This window comes from Columba livia, chromosome 22 (genome assembly GCF_036013475.1).
Source record: "Columba livia isolate bColLiv1 breed racing homer chromosome 22, bColLiv1.pat.W.v2, whole genome shotgun sequence".
NCBI classification, from domain to species: Eukaryota; Metazoa; Chordata; class Aves; order Columbiformes; family Columbidae; genus Columba; species Columba livia.
Genome location: NC_088623.1, coordinates 2,953,668 through 2,973,178, shown reverse-complemented (window position 1 = coordinate 2,973,178; position 19,511 = coordinate 2,953,668). Strand labels below are relative to the sequence as shown.

Sequence of the window (19,511 nt, the reverse complement as noted above, 5' to 3'; positions counted from 1 at the left end):
TTCCTCTGTCTTTTACCAGTTACTTCACAGCAGGGAGGCCCCACCACAAGTAGTCCCTAAAATGCCTCTTGCAGAAAATTCTCCATCTTCCCCATTTCTGTTCTCTTTTCCTTCCTGTTGAAATCGCTCATCATTTTCATTTGCCTTCCCTCACTCCTGCTTCCTCTTCCCACTCTCTTTTTTCACTTCAACCACTCCTCCTGAAGCAAATCTTTCCCCCCTCTACTACCTCATTCCTCATGTGCCCTCCCTCTCTCCCCCAGGTATTTTTGCATAAATATAAGAGCAAAGAGGAGGAAGACACAGCCCGAATGGACAAGAAATCAGCCTTCTCTAAAGGCCTCCTCTCCAGCCAGAAGCTGCCTTACCAGAACGGCCACACTGGGAGCCTCTTCTCTTCCTCCTCATCCTCCTCCTCGCCTCCAGCCGCCGGCTCGGCTCTGTGCGTCAGCTCGTCCTGCGACGTCTCGTTGATGATGATGGTGGGAGAACCGGACTCGGTGGCTCCAGGCCGAGGGATCTGCCTGGACCTGGCAATTTTGGACAGTGCTTTCCTCCTCTCTCAGGTTGTCCCCTCCCTTTTCATGGGCTCCATCGTCCAGTTTACGCAGTCGGTGACTGCCTACATGGTGTCCGCTGCCGGCTTTGGCCTGGTCGCCATTTACTTTGCAACCAAAGTCGTCTTCGATAAGAGTGACATGGCCAAGTATTCAGTGTGATGGAGAAGGCACAAGGGCGGCGCGCGGGTGCCCGCACGTGGCAAAACGAGATGCGTGTGCATCTGCAGGGCCGCTTGTGGGGAGCCCCGTGTGGCTTCTGCTCCCCCTGTGCTGTTGCTGGAGCCCTGGGGGGTATTTCTGGGGCCGAGGGGGGCAAGAGAGGTGCGGCAGGGCTAATCTCAGGTGTAAATATGAGGCATCGGGGTGTCACACTTCGGGCCATCAGTGCTTTCCAAAGGTGCCTTTGTCGAAAGAAAGTGCTGCACAGCCAGCACCAAAGGGTTTATACAGGGGAGAGAAGGGAAATGGACTTTTCCTTGAATAACGGGTGATGTTTCTGTATAATTCTACCTAAACTGAGCAGGAGATGCAGTGGTTTGGGGGGGAGGAAAAAATCCTTGGCTCTCCTGTTTTCCAGTTATATCTGTACCCTCTTCCCCTGCTGCTTGTAGATTAACTCAGCTTCTTGAGCAATACTTCTGCAAATAGGACACGGGAGGAGATTTCCCTGGAAAAAAAAGGTGGGTGGGTAAAGTTTGGCCATGGAGCAAAGGGGACGCGTGTGTGTGTGGACAAACACGTCCGTCCGTCCTTCCATCCCACCTCTGTTCCGACTGGGAGAAGCCATTCAGGAGAAAAGTTACTACGTCTTGTTTTGGAAAAACAAGTAATGTTCCATTAGGACCAGTTCCAAAAGGTGACTTATCTTTTACCTATGTACTAAGTTGCATCAGATGGAAAGGACTTCTTAACTCTTTTTTTCTAATGATTGTTTCTAGCTTTCCTCATGCAGTTCTCAGTAACTCCGACCTCTCGCTCCTCAGAGCTGCCGCCTGCTCCCTCCCCTGACACATCCAGACCCTTCTGCCTCTTCCACACCTGGCCCTTAAAAGATGCTGCAATATCCCCAAATCTATTCTCAGAGGGTTTCCAGTCCTGTGATAATGACGTAGAACAGGGTTTGCTGATCCAGATGGCTTATTTACCATGTTATACTTACTTGGGATTTTTAAATATATATTTTATTTCCAGGCAGGAGTCAAGATTCTTACCGAGATGCAGAATAGACACGTTACCCGCTAGAGAAACGCAAAGCGCCCCTTGCAGCCGTAGCCCTGGGTTGTGCAGGTGTTTAGCTCCCAGATGTGGCTCATTTTGCAGCGGCAGGAGAGCGGCTGCAGCTGCGTGTCCTTCTGGCCAGTCCCAGCCGAGTGGAACCATTCCGCTGGTGGCAGATTTCCACCCCTCACACAACACACCGAGTAGGAGTCAAGGTCCTGGCCCACAGTCGGCACTTCAGACTTTGAAACAGTCCAAATTCTGCCTACGACAGGTAGGGGAAAGCGCGAGTTGGGGGTTTGGAGGCGAGGCTGTGAGCACGCAGAAGTTGTTCATCAGTCTTTAACTTTGGCTGGTCCAAACAAAGAGTAATTTTCTGCGGAGGTGTGTGGGCAGCGGGATGCGCTGCTGAGGTTCTGCTGAAGGGCAAAACGTTGCTATTTTTGCAAGGTCTTGTCACACTATTCCTTGGCACAGGAGCAAGGTTCCTCCCCACTGTCTGCAGACGGCTCCGCAGAGGCCTTCTCCTCAGCTTTTTCAACATTTCTTTCCCGTAAAGGGTGACTGTTTTTGTTTGCTTTCTTCTCAAATTATATGCCAGCCAGCCTCCCTTTCCCACAACAAGGTTTGTGTGCTGAAACGCAGCTGGTTTGGGGATGGATTTGGCAGCTGTTTAACCACCTACGGAAACAGTTTTTCATCTGTACTTCCTACCCTGGTCTGTCCACTCCAGGCTGCAGCAGGAAGATGTTATTGCCAAAGGTGAGGTGTTTTGTGGACAAAGGTTCCCAGTGATCAGTAACCTCTAATCAATCAGGTCCCTACTTGAGTGCTGATGTATCCTTTATATTTTTTCTGATGTAAAATGTTGGGAACCTTCACACCTGGAGGCTGCTACAATGCTAAATGCTTTTGATAACAGAGCAATTTATTTGAGTGCCTAAAAGGTAGTTCCACCCCGAGCTTCAGGTGCATGGGTTTGATGATAAGGGTCTCGGGTTTGATGATGAAAGTCTTGAACACTTCATTACGGACATCTGGCGGGCAGATGGGTACGGGAAGGAGGGTTTGCCAAGACCCATTTCTGCCTTCACTTCTTGTCCACCGTGGGAGCTGGAGCCCAAATGGATTTGGGCTGTTTGCACGAGGAGAGGAAGAAACTGCCACGTGCGCTCAGGTCCTTGTCGGGGGACACAGGGAACACTTTTCTGTGTGTGCGTTCAGCAGGGAGGGAAGACAAGGCAGCGATTGGGATGGATTGATGGAGGGTGAGGAGAGATCCGGGCGAGGGAGCAGGGGGGTCGGGGAAACGGAGTTTTGCAGCAACGTGAGGGTTCGGGCTGGCTCTGCCCTCGCTGTGGCCGTGCCCTGTCCTTAGAGCACTTCCCAGCCCTCCCGCTTCCAACCAGCCATGTCTCAAGGGCCGGCTGCCAAGGCTGAGCTCAGGGCCTGAGCTGGGCTGTCAGCAGCCGCCGTCCCCAAACCCGTTCGCTGTCACCGCGGTGGCCCGTGTCCTCCATTATTACCAAAAGCCTTTGTTCCCAGTTCAGGCTGTCGCTGGGGCTGGCGGGAGAGGCGTTTTCCAGAGCATCAGTTGAGAAAGTGCCATTGTGAGATTGTCCTTCCTGGCTGAGCCGGTGGGAGCAGCCTCTGGGTGTTGGGACCACACACAGACAGCAAGGGACACGGGCACATCCTGGTGAAGGTTTTGACACGTGTGTGATCACAGAAAGCTCTCTAGGACCTGATTATCCTGTACAACATACAAGCCCTTCAGAGGCGGTTTTACGATGAGTTTTTCTGTTCCAGGTAGAAAGTGCGCTGCTGCTTTCTGCAGGCGGGGGAATCGTGCTGTGCCTCGCCTTCCCTTTTGTGAGATGGGGGTGTTGAGAGCCAAGGTCGGGAGAAGGGAGAATGTCTTTAACGTGAGACTGTTGCGCATCTCCAGGCGAGGGAAGGATGGGTGGGTGCTGGTTTTTGGGATCGTGTGCTGTCTGCGAGATGTTCATGTTTTATTTATTCAGCAGAGCAATTATTTTGTATACAATGTAAGAGGAAGGCTATTATAAATTTTTATGAAAAAGGAGGAAATTAAAAGAGGTGTTTAAATGGGACGGCTCTGTGTGCGTGTGGCATGTGCGTGTGGCGTGTGCGTGTGTGCTTGTGTGCGTGCGTGTGTGTCGCTAAATGAACCGCCAGGGGGCGCCCCAAGCGCTGCGGTGAGGGGCGGGGGCGGGGCCTGGCCGTGAAGCCCCGCCCCCGTGTTTGAAGCTCCGCCCTCGTGAAGCTCCGCCCTCTCGTGGTGAAACTCCGCCCCCCGCAGTGGGACCCGCACATCCCCCGGGGCAGGGGCTGGGTCGGTTCTGGGTCGGTTCCTCGGCTCTTTCCGCAGCGGAGGGGCGGGCATGGGGGGCAACACCACCTGAGCCACCCGCTGTCACCTGTGACTCGCTGTCACCTGCTCCCTGCGGGTCTCTGGCGCGAACATCCCGCTGTGCAGACCCCGCGGAAGAATCGCTCCCTGTTGTCACTCTGTGACCTGCTGTGAATCAAAGCCGCTGGTGTTTGAACCCCGCAGTGTCACAGCAGCCATACGGGAGGATTTTGAAGCTCTACGACTTTCCCAGTCTCTGCAAGGGATTTAATTATTATCAGCACTTAACGATAAAGAGTCTGAAGTTGAGGCACAGGGTGACACCCAGAGGCACAGCAGCGAGTCGGGGGAATAGCTGTGGGTGCCCTTTCCAAAGGAACATGCATCTTTCTTATTGTTTGTTTGTTTGTTTGTTTAATTAAAGCAAAGCCTTTGCTGTGGGAGTTTTCATTCAGGCTCAGAATCTCATGCTGCTTACAAAGCAGAGAAGCTCTGCACTCACTCAGGCTGGAAAGCGGCTGTTTGCACTGGGAACAGCAGCGGTGCCACAGAACCCCAGAGTGTCAGGGGTTGGAGGGCCTGGAAAGCTCATCCAGTGCAATCCCCCCATGGAGCAGGAACACCCAGATGAGGTTACACAGGAAGGTGTCCAGGCGGGTTGGAATGTCTGCACAGAAGGAGACTCCACAACCCCCCTGGGCAGCCTGGGCCAGGCTCTGCCACCCTCACCAGGAACAAGTTTCTTCTCAGATTTAAGTGGAACCTCCTGTGTTCCAGTTTGCACCCATTGCCCCTTGTCCTGTCACTGGTTGTCACTGAGAAGAGCCTGGCTCCATCCTCCTGACACTCCCCCTTTAGATATCTGTAAACATGAATGAGTCCCCCCTCAGTGTCCTCTTGTCCAGCTCCAGAGCCCCAGCTCCCTCAGCCTTTCCTCACACGGGAGATGCTCCACTCCCTCCAGCATCTTGGTGGCTGCGCTGGACTCTCTCCAGCAGTTCCCTGTCCTGCTGGAACTGAGGGGCCACAACTGGACACAATATTCCAGGTGTGGTCTCCCCAGGGCAGAGCAGAGGGGCAGGAGAACCTCTCTGACCTACTGACCACCCCCTTCTAACCCACCCCAGGTACCATTGGCTTCCTGGCCACAAGGGCCCAGTGCTGGCTCATGGTCACCCTGCTGTCCCCAGGACCCCCAGGTCCCTTTCCCCTACACTGCTCTCCAACAGGTTGTTCCCGTGGACACGCTCAGGACGCCCCAAGCTCCCTGTGAGGACAGAAGAGACGGATGCAGCTCCTTAACACAGCACCAGAATCCAAACACAATGACCCTGCTGAAACTCTTCCTCCTGTGCCAAAAACCTGTGACGCCAGCACATCCCTCACTGCTGCTACCTGCTAGGACTTGACTTCATTTTTTTTCCTCCCCCTGGGATATTGGAGAAATCTGGACTATTTCCAGTGTAAATTAACAGGGAGAGGAAACACCGGCAAACCGCGGCAGGGTCCCACGCGTCTCCTCCAGGACTCGCTCCAGCAGCCGCGGGTCTACCCGAATCCAGGCCTGGGGAGGGGAGCTGGGGCCGCCCCGCCAGCCCAGCCCGGTGCTCCGTCCGCCAATGGGACCGGCGGCCGCAGCCGAGCCCCCGGGGGGCGGGCCGGGCCGGGAGCCGCCCCCGCGCTCGGAGCCACGGGCGGGATGGAGCGCGAACGGGTAAGGGGGTGCGGGACGGGGGACAAGGTCGGTCTGGGGTGGGGGGGTTGTTTTTCCACCCCACCCTCCAGGATGAAGCGAGTGACTGGGCCAGGATCGGGCCCCTCGGCCCCGGGGTGTCCAGCTCTGCTCTCCCCGGGGGGTGTGGGGCTGCGGTTGTGCCAGGTTTTGTTCACACTCGCTTGTCCTTGGCCGGGTGGAAGCGTGGGGCATCCTTATCACTGGGGGATCTGCTACACGTCGCTGCGTCCCACTTATTTAGCGTGTTGTATTTGTCCAACGACAAATACAAGTCCGTGTTTGGCGCGGACGCTGTGAATGTGATTGCCGGCTCTGAAGAGGTTACAGGTGTTTGTTTGTCGCGAGAGGAGAGTCATAGCCCTGGGCTGGCTTCCCGGCTCCTGCTCGTTGGCTGACCTTGGGCAAACTGCTTTTCCTCTGTGTGCCCAAAGTGCACATCTGCTGGTTTCATACGGCAGTGGAGCGCTCTTGGGGACATGAAAAACTTTAGGAATAGAAAGTGAAGCTTGAACACGACGTTGACCTTGTCCTGCGTTGTGCTTTGCTGAAGGCCAAAGTCAGGTCTCTGTTTCCTTGCAGTAGCTGATCTGGGATGACAGCACCGTTGACGTGCACTTTGCAAAAATGCCTTGGATTGACAAGGCACTGACGTCTGAATGGGTACCGACAAAGTCTGTTAGTAACGGAGCGTGCCGCCAGGTCACACGTTTCCCCTCAGCAGCGCTCTGTGAGGTAGGATGTCTCTATTGCCCCCAGCTGGATGGGAAGCTGAGAAGCAGAGTGTTCCAACAACTACCCCAAGGCTGCACGGGACACCCTGCTCAGAGCTCCTTAGTCCCAGCTTAACCACTGGACCTTCCTGCCCTCTGGTTGTGCTTTTCTGTGTGTTGTTCAACAGAACTGTTGGCAAGGTATGTGCTAAGTGATGCTCCTGAGCTAAGGAGTTTATAGTTTAATTCAGTTGTCCTGGGGGCAAACTGAAGGGCTGGAGACTTCCTGAGCTGCTTGCCAAGGAGACCTTGTTGGAAAATCAGGTTTTAAGACTTTCTGGAAGAGTGTTTGGTAGCCAGAGGGGAAAGGCTTTTGTAGCCTCTGAAGCTTGTAGGAAAAGGAGACAAGAGTCAGAGCAGCAGAGATCAGAGAGAGATCATGAAATCGGTGTGGAGAAAGGAGTGGAACTGGGTGCTGCCTTGAAGGTGATGGTTCAGAGCATTAACTTACGATGTGATGAAAACCTGAAGGTTGAGATTGGCCCAAACACCTTTCATACCTCCCGTGTGAGCAGCGATGGCCTCTGCTCATCGCGGTTTGTTGAAGTAGAGTTGCGCTGGGGACACACGATGGGCAGCACCACGAACGGCCCCAAGCAACGTGGTTACCAGGGTTTGAAGGACATGGGGAGTATTTCTTCTCAAGGAGCTGAGCCTTTCTTTTAAACCCAAACTGCTTCTCAAAAATTCCCTTTCCAGCTCTCGGCACCCTGAGGAGCACTGATAACAAGGACTGGCTTGACTGGTTTGCAGCTCTGCAGAAATCTCATGGACTCACTCACTCTGGAAGAGGTTCACGAAGGACTTTGGCAGAGGTTTTCTTTCTCTTGGAAACCCGCTTTTTGCGTTAAATGTGAAAAGCTCCTGCCTTCTGGGGCAGTTTAGGTGCTGCGGGAGCAGGACGCAGCCTCCACGCCGCTCTCCGCGGGGACAGGGACGACGTGACTCCAACCTGGAGACACCGTGACCCTTCTCACCCGCTTTGAAACGCGGCGTTCGTGTCCTCAAGGGCCCCGTGAGCTGACCCCAGTCTGTCTGCGATGCTTTCAGGAGGTCTGACTGAGCTCAGCCTGCCTGAACTCGCCTTAAACTTGCTGGTTGAGGCACCGAGAGCTGGTGTAACCGCAGCAGCGTGGTTGCTGGGTGAACACTCACGGCTGCGGTGCTTGCACAGAGCCCCAGGCGGTTTGGCAGCAGCGGTTGCCTTGTTATCTCTTCCAAAACAACTTGCTTTTAATCCAGCTGTGATGGGTCTGTGTCAGGTTGTGGCTGTACCAACATTTGCAGCGTGGAGAAACCAGTCCCCTCTCTTGGACCTGAATTAGCTCCTCGTTGTAAGCCACAAGGCATCCTCTGCATCGAGCAGGGCATCCCTGCCCCCTGGCTTGGGCAGAAGAGGGATGAAGTGTCTCATTGTGTATTTTAAACTCCCCAGAGATCTTTGCTTCTGGGGGTGTATCTCCTTGTTGGCACAGGAAAACGGTCAGCATGTGTTTTTTGAGCAACAGCCTCCTTAAAAACAAAGGCCGCTGACTAGTTTTGATGTTTTCTTTCTAAGGCACAGTCCATTTTATTCAAAGGTTGACGTTTTGTTGGTCAGTTGGGGTTTTTGTGGGGTTGTCGGTTTGTTTTTGGAAATAACCTTGCTGGCGTTCCCTTGCAGATGAACAGAGACTTCCCCAGCTCTTCCAGAGGCTTCTGATCCAGCTGAACCAAGAGCAGAAGACGCGAGCCAACAAATGGTCTCTGTGCATCGCCAGGAGCTGCTGCCCCCCTTGCCCAGCTCTTCCCTCCTGGAGAACTTTGCCAATGCTCTGCAGCACAACGTGCCACCGTCCCCTCTGGCGGGACACGGCAGCGAGAGGGTGTCCGGCCACCCCGAGGGCTCCGGCCACCTCCATGCGGGTGACACCAGCCGCTCTGATGGCCCCTCGCTCCCCGTGTCCCGCGCAAAGGGGGAAGATGCGAAACCCCAAGCGTGCGAGGCTCAGCTCAAGCTGCCCGACTTCTGCGGCCGCCTCTCGCAGGACTTCATCCCCACCCTGGAGGAGATCGAGGAGTTCCTCAGGGAGAAGGCCGAGTTCCTCAAAGACGAAGCGAGTGAGCTCTGCCCGGATGGAGGGAAGGTCGAGATCAAATCTGAGCTCAGCTTAGGTAGCTCTGAGGGATGGCTTATCTCCGGCGTGACTCAAGAAGATGAAGTCTCAAACGCTGCCCAGCTTGGAGGAACAGCTGATGGTGGTGACCAGGCAGTAGCTGCGGGGAGGGTTCCTGTTGTCCTCCAGATCCAGCCCCTCCAGATGGACTCTGCTCTAACACACAGAGCCGCGGGTGGTGTTCAGCTGCTCCTCAGCTTGCAGGGCCAAAACCTGTCCCTCCTCCCTCAGATCCAACCCTCTGCGACCACCAGGGACCAAAAATACGTCAAGATCGCCCCCTTGCCCATCGCCACGAGGCCGGGGCCGCCGGGGGATGTACAAGAGGAGGAGGTGACCCCCAGGTTTCAGAAAGCCCCCGCTTCCCTCGTGCGCTCCCATCGGTGCTCGCACCCGGGCTGCGGCAAGGTGTACACCAAGAGCTCCCACCTCAAGGCTCATTTTCGGCGGCACACGGGGGAGAAACCCTACACGTGCGCTTGGCCCGACTGCGGCTGGCGGTAAGTGGGGTGTCCCGGCGCTCGCCGGGGCGCAGGAGAGCCCTCAGCTGCTGAAAATCCAGGGAAAAACCAGAAGTTTTCTTTCCTGAGTCAATTCTATGTGAGAGCTGGAAGGAGATGGGAAGGAGGAAAGTTTGTTGAGCGCTTTGGGTAGTTTTCACTAAAAATGCTGGAAACCTCCAGCTGGGGACACGTACCTGACAATCTCCCAAACACCCCAAATCCCCCTTGTACTGGATGTCTAAATACCCTCCATCAGTGCAGCTTTTCCAGGCGATCTTGTAACTCTGCAAGCTTTCTCCACCTAGTTCCAGACAATTTCCGCCACTGGGCTACCAAAATAGCTTTTCCCATTAATATTTGTCCCAGAAATTAGGAGTCTCGCTGCTTCCTCAGCAGCCAACGCGCAGTTCTGTGCTTATTTAGCAGTGCTTTGCTTTCTCTTGCTATTTGCCTGCCCTGCATCCCTCCAACACCCGTAAGCCTGTCGCGTTATCTCCACATTGCATTTACTTCTGTTTGCTCTGTGCATGATGGTGGTTGGCATTGTCTTTCATCTACATTCCTTAAATTAACCCCGCTTCTTAATCTTGCTGCACGTCTCCGGCTATTTCCCTGGCGCTGTGTTTTCTCCCCGGTACCGCACACCTGTCCTGGGGGGCAGGATGCTCGGCGCAGCCTTTGTAAGGAGGGTTAATAGTCCTCAGGTGTTGCGTAGCACTTCTCATCAGCAGATCTCACCGCGTTATCACAAAGAAAACTGGTGCTGGCAGCACTGAGCTTTCCTGGTGCCTTACGCAACGCTTTGGCAGACACTCGCTGCCTTGTTTCCCTGGATGGTGTGTTACGGCTTCTGTGTCGGGGTGGGGAAGCTCTGGGAGGTATGAGACTAGATCTGCATTTTGGGACTCCCTCTTGCCAAGCTGCTCTCCCATTGCCATCCGCAATTGTCCCTCAATGCCACCTGTAACCGCAGTTCACAGGCATCGGCTCCTTTTCCAGTGCTGCTATAGCATCCTACGCCTGATGCTCAGAGCCTGGGGATTGAGGAAGGGGACAATGGGAACCACACAAGCATCACGTTTTCCGCTGGGAAAGGAGGATGGCGGTGATGCCACACTGAGTGACAGCGTCCTGTAGGATGTCCCCATGTTGCTCGGCTTCACTTGCCACCCTGCCCACTGGTTACACCATGGAGTGACGTACTCAGCTGGCGCTGAGGTTCTCCAGGCCATTCTCCTTTCTCTAGATGTGGCCCTAACTCGAAGTATATACGTCGTTTCTCTTGGCCCCGCTTTCTATGAGAAGCTGAGACCTTGGGACTCGCTTCTCACAATAAAGCCAGAAGAGAAGTCGGTGGTTTGCACAGGAGAGCTGAGGATGGCCTTGGGACACATTTTGTTTTCACAGAGCCTTTTGTGAGCAGCCACAGTATTTACTGCACCAGGTGTGAGCTTGGAATCCTGTGGCTGGGGTTACATCTGAAGCTCAAGTTTTCTGCTTGTTTGCGTAGGCTTGTTTCAGCCAGATGGAAAAACCCTTCTGTCCTAATACTCCTGCCGTCTGTGCTGGCTCCTTAGAGGAGTAAACCCTGTCCAGTCCTCCTCTCCAGCACTGCCCTGACACTCAAACATGCTGAGGTCACAACAGCTCCAAAACCTCATTGAGACCCTTGGGGTGGCACTTGTGAAACTGCTGCAGCCCTGAGCTCTGCAGGTGCCGCCAGGTCTGGATCTGCGGGTGCCAGGTGGAAGAAAGGGCGCAGGAGAATGGAGATGTGCGTGTGGTTAAAGGGGCTTTCCAGGCTGCTCAGCTGACCAGGTGTGGGAATTACACGGATGAGCAGTCTGAGCGCTGGGCACATCCCCAGAGCAGCAATCGACTTGCTTTGGCATGGGAACCTCTGCTTTTGCACTCTGGGCTGGGTACGTTTGCTTTGCCTCCCTTGCGCTTGGTGTTTAAACCAGCTCACGGGCAGCTTCTCTCTCCCCAGCTCCCCATCTGAGAGCAAAAACTCTACACCATTCTCAGAAACAAGGGGATGCTCAGAGTTTGCAGGGAGAACGCATGCTCTCCCACTCAAAACAAGGCTTCTCTCAAAGCGATGCTCTTCTTGGGGTTATAGTAAAGCCCTTACAGTGTCCTTTAGTGGCTGGGTTGATGCCCCAAAAAGCAATTCCTCTCAGCATCTGGCCTTAGGGTTGGCAGCTCCCAAGAGCTTTCAGCAAGTCTAAAACAAATGAGGGAAGCAGGTAGACACTGTCCTTTAAGAGCAGTGGAAAGAAATTAAGATCTCAGTAGGTGGATTCTTTTTCTCTAAATCACCCCATGGAGGGGTTTGTTTCCCTCCGTTCCTCCTGCATTTCACTGGGAGGTTGGATGGAGCAGAAGTGACCTGTCTGTGGTCACCCCAAGAGCCAGCCCTCCCATGCGCCGCGGTCCTCGCGTTCCCCGTCCTGTCCAGCGGCCAAGGCTGGATCCACCATCCTTCCCTTCTCCCGCAGGTTTTCCCGGTCGGACGAGCTCTCCCGTCACAAGCGTTCCCACTCGGGTGTCAAGCCGTACCAGTGTGCCGCCTGCCAGAAGAAGTTTGCCCGCAGCGACCACTTAGCCAAACACGTGAAGATCCACCAGGGCCAGCCCTACGGCCAGCGGGCGCCGCAGGGCGGCAGCAGAAGTTAAGTCTTGCTGCTCGTCCTTGCAAGGCTGAGTCCAGGAGGCCCCAAAGCCAAGCAAACAGGATGCAGAACCCACTGTAATAATGAAGCAGGATAAATGACTTTATTTAACAAATTATAGAAGATCCACCGTTACGCTGCTATTCAAGGATGACCTATATTCAGGGCCTGTTTCTGGTACTATTGTCCCTCTCTTAAATATATTAATATGTGACGGAAAGCTGAGTTAATTCAGGGTGAGTGTGTGTGTAGGGAAGTGGGGCTGGGACAGCTTGACAAGGTCACTTTGCAGGTGTCACCTGCCCGCTGCGGTGTGACAGGTGAGAACTGGCCCACAGCCCTTCATCCCGCATGGGACACCCCCAGGGCTGCTGCAGCATCCCAAGGCTCTTTCTGAGAAAGCCAGAGAGGATTTATTTCAGTTGGGCTTGCTCAGAAACCCACATCCATGAGCCTGTCTGCCAGGGTGGCATGTCCAGGCAGGCAGAACATGGTGCTCAGGGGGTGTCTGTGTTGTGCAGCAGCTGGGGGAGCTGAAGCCAGACGTTGGGTTTGGTTTATCTGGCAGGGTTGAGATGGTGGTTGTGTTGTCGTAGAATCATAGAATGTCCTGAGCTGGATGGACCCACCAGGATCTTGGAGTCCAACTGCTGTCCCTGCACAGGACACCCCACAGGTCACACTGTGTGTCTGAGGACGTTGTCCAGTCTCTTCTTGAACACTGTCAGGTTGGGGCCGTGACACCTCCCTGGGGAGCCTGTTCAGTGTCCAGCACCTCTGGGTGAAGAACCTTTTCCTCATGTCCCACTGACCCTCCCTGGCACATCTTCTGCCATTCCCTGGGGTCTGTCATTGGTCACCGGGCAACACATGGTGCGTATTGAAGTGGGATCAAGAGAACTGTCAGCAGCACCAGCGAAGTCCTATTTTAACGTGATGGGCTATGGAGCGACGCCGATGCGTACGGACCCAGGGAAGAGCCGCAGCTCCGGTCGGGGGCAGCAGCGCAGCTCCCAGGTTGCTGACGTCCTTGTTGTGTTTGACTTCTGGTTAATTAAAGGCCAACTCCTTGCTACTGTGCCAACTTCCCGAGCTTTTGCAAACATCTGGGAGGGAATTAGGTGCTTGTGCAAACAAAGAATAAGCGTCAGGAGTTTGAGCTAGGCAGTATGCCCTTTCTACGTGGCTTTGCCAGCATGTCTCGAGCCGATATTTAGTGCCTGCGAGCTCTTTGCAAGGCGGGTGTGCTCGTGCCGTCCTTCCAGAGAACTTCACACGCTTGTCTCAAGCTGCCCTTGAGCTGGCTTTAGTGGGCTGTGTTGGGCTGTACCCAAAAAGAGGACAGGGAAATGAGCTGATCTCCTTTCCCTGCCCTGGGGAGACCGTGTTTGCACGGCAAAGAGGTCGTTCTCTGGTCCCCACAGCCCTTTTCGAGGGTTGACGCTGGGGAAGGCAAAAGCCAGACTGGTGGGGATGGATATGGTGTCCTGAGCTGAGGGTTGGTACAGAAGCATCCCTGGATAAGACACCAAACTTCTGTGCGAGAACCACCAGCTTGTAAAGCGATCCGTCCTAGTGTTGTGCGGCTGAAGATGTTTGCTGGTGGCTCCTTCCTCAACGCGGTGCCCGGAGCTTTTACAGCTTTGTTGAGAAGCCACCGCAGTGGGACTTCAGGGAAAGAAGCAGCAAGGGAGCTGAAAATCCTTGATTTAATCTTAGTTTAGAATATTTGGGGATGCTTAACTGCCCCTGAAGGAGGTGCTGCTGTTGTGGAGATGGATGGAGTGGGGCACATTCCACCCCTGAGGTTCTCTGGTGCACTGAGATGATGAACTTGTTTCTCCTACTGTTTGTTTTTCCAGCACTGCCGGACCATGGCCCAGCCCAGGACCTGGTGCTGCGGGTCACTATCCAAGCAGCAAAGAGAAGGCTCCACTCCCCCAACGCCTTTGGCCCCTATAAACCACAGTAGTTTCTGTAAAGTGGAAACTTCAGCGTGCAAAACCGGTGTTTCCACTGAAGAGAAACGTTCCTAAAGCTGGCTTGGGGTTTGGATTCTTTAGTGCAGCCGAAGGAAGGCTCGCTGGCTGGACTCCAGCCCGGGGACTGACGTGGGTCCAGCAAGTGGCTCTGCCGTTTGCTCCCCAAACGCTGGCGTGCCGGGGGCGCGTGTTTCTCAGAGAACACCTGCATCGCTCACTTTTCCTAATCCCCAGGCAGGAGAGCAGGGTTTAGGACAGAAATAGCTGGAGCCACGTAGCTTGACGTGATCCAAGCTTTCCCCAAAGGTCTGTTTCTGGATCCCGGCTTAAACTCCTTCATCCTTAGCTCAGAAGTGGGGAGGTGGCGATGTGACCGAGGGACAGGAGCATCCTGCAGCCGTGTTTCTTTCCTGCGTGTGCAAGACCTGCGACTCTCACGTTGACTGTTTGGAGAGGGCTCTCCCATGGAGGAAGGACGACAGCTTTTGCTGTGATTAGCTGGAAACCCGGACCTGCCTCAGGGAGGGAATGCACCGCGAGCACTCCCACCTCTGCCCTGACCAGATGCCAGCAAGAATCATAGAATCATTTCAGCTGGAAGAGCCCCTCAGGATCATTGAGTCCAACCATAACCCAACCCAACTCCAGCACCAACCCATGTCCCTGAGAACCTCGTCTAAATGCCTTTTAAACCCCTCCAGGGATGGTGACTCCAGCACTGCCCTGGGCAGCCTGTTCCAATGCCCCACAGCCCTTTGGGGAAGAAATTGTTCCCCACATCCAACCTCAACCTCCCCTGGCGCAACTTGAGGCCGTTTCCTCTTGTCCTATCGCTTGCTACTTGGGAGAAGAGACCAACCCCTTCAATGCTCCAACCTCCTTCCAGGCACTTGTAGACAAAAACACAGCCTGAGTTTGTGTGATGCTGAGCCTTTAATGATGAGCCAGAAGAGACAGGTATGCAAGAGACTATTTTGCGTCGCCCTTTGTTTTAGCGGATTTTTGCCTGGCTAGGAATTCACTTCGTGCCCTGTTTGCTTGAGGGCTCTCTTTGGAGGCCGCACGCCAACGTGACTCATGCCCGTCTCATGCTTTTATCCATCCCCCTTTGCTCTTCTCCCTCGCTCCAGCCTCTTTCACAGCGCTCCCTGTTCGTTTCGGACCTGCCCCATCCTGCCTCTCTCCGCCGAAGGCGACTTGGGGAGGTTGCGTGTTTCCAAACTGCGGAGCGAGAAGAGCCTGCGCCTCATCGTTAGTCCCAGGACCTTCTCTGCTCCCCGGCAGCTCATCCCCGCCGGTCCTGGTGGATCCTCCGTGGCATTCGGGGCTGGGAGCGCTGGCAGCGGCGACTCGCAGCGCACCCGGTTTGTTTTGCTGTTCCTTTTAAACAAACTGCAAAGGGAGGGGAGAGGTTTGTATAAAATAAAATACCCTAGATAAGTATCTCTTGTGCAATCCTTATTACAGTCTCACCTGCTTCCCTCTGGGGACTTTGGTTGAATAGTCTAAAAGGTTTACTGAAGGCTTTGTAATTACTTATCCTTTGCTCCAGTGAGGATGTTACTCCACAGCAATGTTCATTGGGGAAGTACAGATGAGACCTATGGCATTGGGAGGGATGAGGAAGGACCCTCCTGTCTTCCCACAGACAAAAACAGCTGCCAAGAGGTGACACAAACAGCCTTCGTGTCACCGAAGCTGCTGGGTTGTGACCCCGGCTCTGTCTCAGGTGGTGTTAAGCGAACGGGGACGTGTGTCCGCCCAGCTCCCTGGTGCTGGAGCGATGGGAGGCACCGGTTGCGCAGTGAAAAGGCTGTCGGGTTGCTAAGCAGTGCTTTTTAAGAAATCAAGCGCAAGCAGACAGGAGTTGTAGCGGGACAGGACGTGGGAGAGCACCGAGAGAAATCCAGGCGGCGGTTCTAAATCTGCAGCCGTGGCTCTGCATGCACCATCTCCAGCAGCAAAGTGATGGCGCTGATGTCCCCAGGCTGCACGTCCCCTGCAGCTGGTGCTGGTGGCTCGTCCTCCGAGACAAGTGCAAATCCACAGCTGGAAATTTATCTCTAAGATGGATCATAGCATTAGTTGGTTGGGTTTTTTTTTGTCCCAATAATATCAGAACGGAGGTTTTATTAATGATTCTCCCTTTCAAGAGCCGAGTTTTATTTGAGGCAAACGCAATTCTTGGTGTAGTTTCTATTTCTCCCCGGGGGTTACACAGCAGAAGTTGGTTTGGGGCAGGGAGCAAACCAGAGCCTTGAGTTTTCTCAGAAGAGCAGGGAAGGACTTTGGTGGGCACGAGATGCACAGGCTGGAAAACAGGCAAACAAAGAGGGTCGGCTGAGTTTTCCTCCCCTGCCTGGCCAGTTCGCCACCAGATGGGCCAAATCCTCCCAAAAGGTGGGAGCTGGTGGTGGGAAACAGGCAGAGAGGGTTTGCAGCTCTATCAGCACAGCATTAACCCACCAGTGGCCCGGCAGCACTTTTTGGGCTTGAAGCTGGAAGGAATAGGGATGGGAGCCCCTTGTCAATTTGTATTTGTCCTGGGACGTTGTTCAAGCTCTTCCAGAGCCATGGCTGAGCACAAAATGCAATGTTTTCTTGCAAAGAAGTGAAGTTTATCATGGCCTAGTGCTGCAGCTGATGCAATAGCTCACACCTGATGCAGGCCCTGGGAACAGTTGGGTTAAGAGCACAGTGAAGCTTAATGAACAAAAGAGCTAAATTAAAACAGCTGGCCATGCCGGATGACTTGCTGCTTTATAATCAGCTTTCTACAGAGGCACAAGCCTGTTTGCAGGGAGGCTGGAGCAGGGGGGAACATCTCTGGGTAGGAATAAGGCTAATGAGCAACTGGATTTTGTTCATCGCTTGCTCTGTGGGGCTCAGTGGTCTAAAGTGGGTGCTTGTTTTTTAGCATGGACTTTGAACAGGTTGTTTGCAGGGATGCACCTTTCCTAGGAGCCGCTCTCCACAGCCCATGCAGGTAAAACACTTTGCTTTCTGCTGTTTTAACTGAGCTGGGGGAAGGTTTCCAGCTGATGTGGTCAGTTCCCTGGCTGGAGGGGACGGGGTGATGGTATCTGCTCAGCCGTGCCGTTCCTTGCTGTTTGATCCGGGAGTTGGGCAGTGGTACAGGAATGGCTTATCCTTCCCTGGAAAATCCACCCAGATAAAGCCTTTTTTGGCTTAGAAAGTACATGGTGGGAGGGGAAGAAATCAGATATGCGATTCGACATCCATGGCTCTGTGTTTGCTTTTGGAAACGTTGGCTTTTCTCTGCGAATTACACCGATTTTTCCCCAACTGCAGTTTCACAGCTCCTAGCTGAAAGAGCTGAGCGTGCTGCAGTCTGATTCTCACCTCTGCTATTTCAGACCTTGGCTTGTTTGCACAAACAGGCTTGGAAATTAAATTTTAGATGTCATTGAAATGGCCACGATGGGTCCTGAGTTTGTCCCATTGTCCCCAGCCGTGACAGTGCCATTGGGTCGGGCCAGGGGAGGTTTTTTGGAGTCGCATCCAGGAATTTTATGCAGGATGTGGCAACTTCACAAAGGGTAATTGTGCTTTTAGTAGGAGAAGAGCTGTGGAGATAACACAGTGGAAACTAGTTCGGCAGCGTTGTGCGATAACCAGAAATCCTCTGATGCGCAGCTTTAGGGCTTAACTTTCATAAGCACCTGAAACCATCTCCGAGCCTATGTGAGTCAATGGAGAAAAAAAACCCCAGCCTTTCTCCTGCTGGATCTGATTCCTTGCTGTGCCGTGAAGTTTTTGTGTAACTGGGTAATTCTGCTTCTTCCTGGAATGAAACATTGAGCATGTCTTTAACTGATGTGTAACTTGGGCATGGTAGATCCTGCTTAGCAGAGTATTGAACTCGGGAGCATTTTCTCCAGCTGATGAGCCTTGGACTGGTCCTGGTCAAATATCTCCTGGGGGAGAGGAGATGGAGGCTTGTGGGCTGGATCAGCCGCCCCATGTCAGCTGTAGGATGCTGGATGTCCTCTCCCCCTCTTCTCTGCCATCAGATTGCTGGGTCCTTGAGATGCGGCTGTTGTGTTTGTGGACTCAGAAATAACAAGGGTTTGAAGCCAACACAGATCTGGGGCTTTTGGAGAGAATCAACAGACACAGAAGCAGAGGCAGAGCTGCTTTCTGTGAAGGAAACACAGAGAACTGGGTTCAAAAAGGCTTTTTATTGGGTCTGAGATATATGAGATTGGTGGTGGCTTGGGTGTGAAGGGCACAGGAGGGTGAGAACTGAGTTCTCCATCTTCAAGGTGCTCCTTTCAGCTTTGTCTGGTATTTGTGGGCTTGGTAAATACCCCGTGCTCATCCTGCGGTGTCTCCGGGAGCCCTGTGGAGTGACAACTTCCCGCATTGGTGAGTGTCACCGCATCTTGGGACACCGGGGGTGGCGTCTCAGTGAGGGGCTCACCTGGGTCCCAAAGGCTGGGCTGTGAGCAGCGGGTGAAGATGCCCTGATGGCAGATTTTCTGCAATGAAACGTGTTGGGTTGATAACTATCACCATCTAGTTCTTGTAGGCGAACAGGCACTCATGCCCACTTACCCCCAAGGACCTTGAGAGTTGGGGTATGAGGTGCTAATGTTGGTAACTGAAGCCTTAGTGATCATTCAGCTTCCTTAGAGCACCTGTGGAGAGAGTTTGTCCTTTTTCCTCCCCTTTTTCTTGTTCTGCCCGCCTTGTCTCTCATGCCTTTTTGTCTTTTTAATTGAAAGTGGAGGTGGGGAAAAATGGAAACCATTTCTTAGTTTTATTGTGGAATGTGGTGGTTAACTTCTGTAAATAACTAAATAATGGTCAGCGTGGTTAAAAACTTCCCTCCTCCCCATGAGAGAAAGCACAATTTGGGGAAAAAACCTTCTACTTTTCCTCTGTAGTTAAAAGACCTCTTGATTCCCTAAACTCTTCACTTTCTCTGCTTTTATCTCCCTTCTAATCCCGTGACTGTGCAGTAAGTGCTGATAAAGGGTTATTTTTAAAGGTATTGTGAAATACAGTGTCATGTTCCCTTCTCTTGCTCCTGAGTTTACAAACCTCCTTTCACTTCATTTGGTCGTCATTTGACCCCAGGAAATGGGACCAGCTGAAGGAGATGACCTGGTCATGGGGTGGGATTTACCTTTGTAGAACCAGCATTAATTGCAGCTGGAGCAGCTCAGGCTTAACCAGGCTCTGAGCCACGACTTGTGTGTTTGGGGGATGATGGTACATCCCAAACAAAAATGAACTAATACCCGGCTGTGTGGCGCTTTGGCTTGTAGCTGTGTGGAGCAGGACTCGTGTTTGCAAGAAGGCAACTGGGGGAACGGGTGCAGAAGACTCCGTTCTAACGCCGCCAACCTTTTCCCGGCGTGTCTGGGAGGCAGAAAGCTGCGTGTTTTGGCATGTGTGGTGTCGGGCGCTGAAGTGCTGCTGAGTGTTTATTTCTGCCAATGGGTGGGAGCCTGACGGCGAGGCAGCCAGAGGGGTTTGCTCATGGGAGGGATGGGGGAGAGCGCTGCCTTC

The 19,511-nt window shown here is 53.5% G+C and overlaps 2 protein-coding genes across 11 annotated transcripts in view; both read left to right on the top strand.

The window, feature by feature from the left end:
* SLC45A3 (solute carrier family 45 member 3) overlaps positions 1-3,892 on the top strand; it is a 30,710-nt gene extending 26,818 nt beyond the window's left edge. For all 9 annotated transcript variants that reach the window (XM_021291465.2, XM_005505293.3, XM_021291466.2 and 6 more), the window contains one exon: positions 264-3,892. In XM_021291465.2, coding sequence (XP_021147140.1) covers positions 264-719 — 456 coding nt within the window. In that variant the 3' untranslated portion in view covers positions 720-3,892. The remainder of the gene's footprint in view (positions 1-263) is intronic.
* A 705-nt stretch (positions 3,893-4,597) lies between these two features.
* Positions 4,598-15,416, top strand: LOC102087641 (Krueppel-like factor 15). 2 transcript variants are annotated; one of them, XR_010467579.1, is made up of 4 exons: positions 4,598-5,866; positions 8,321-9,313; positions 11,818-12,227; positions 13,854-15,416. XR_010467579.1 is itself a non-coding variant. In XM_065038632.1 (3 exons), exons 2-3 carry the CDS (start codon positions 8,397-8,399, stop codon positions 11,993-11,995), a joined length of 1,095 nt encoding a protein of 364 aa, XP_064894704.1. In that variant the 5' UTR covers positions 4,598-5,866; positions 8,321-8,396; the 3' UTR covers positions 11,996-15,416. The 2 variants fall into 2 exon arrangements, 1 of the variants encoding a protein (XP_064894704.1); XM_065038632.1 differs by having other exon boundaries at positions 11,818-15,416.
* The last annotated feature ends 4,095 nt before the right edge of the window (positions 15,417-19,511 follow it).

Coding starts and splice junctions, on each gene's coding strand:
- LOC102087641 (XM_065038632.1), top strand. CDS start 8,397: ATGGTCTCTGTGCATCGCCAGGAGCTGCTGCCCCCCTTGCCCAGCTCT. Junction 9,314..11,817: donor TGGCCCGACTGCGGCTGGCG/GTAAGTGGGGTG, acceptor CTTCTCCCGCAG/GTTTTCCCGGTCGGACGAGC.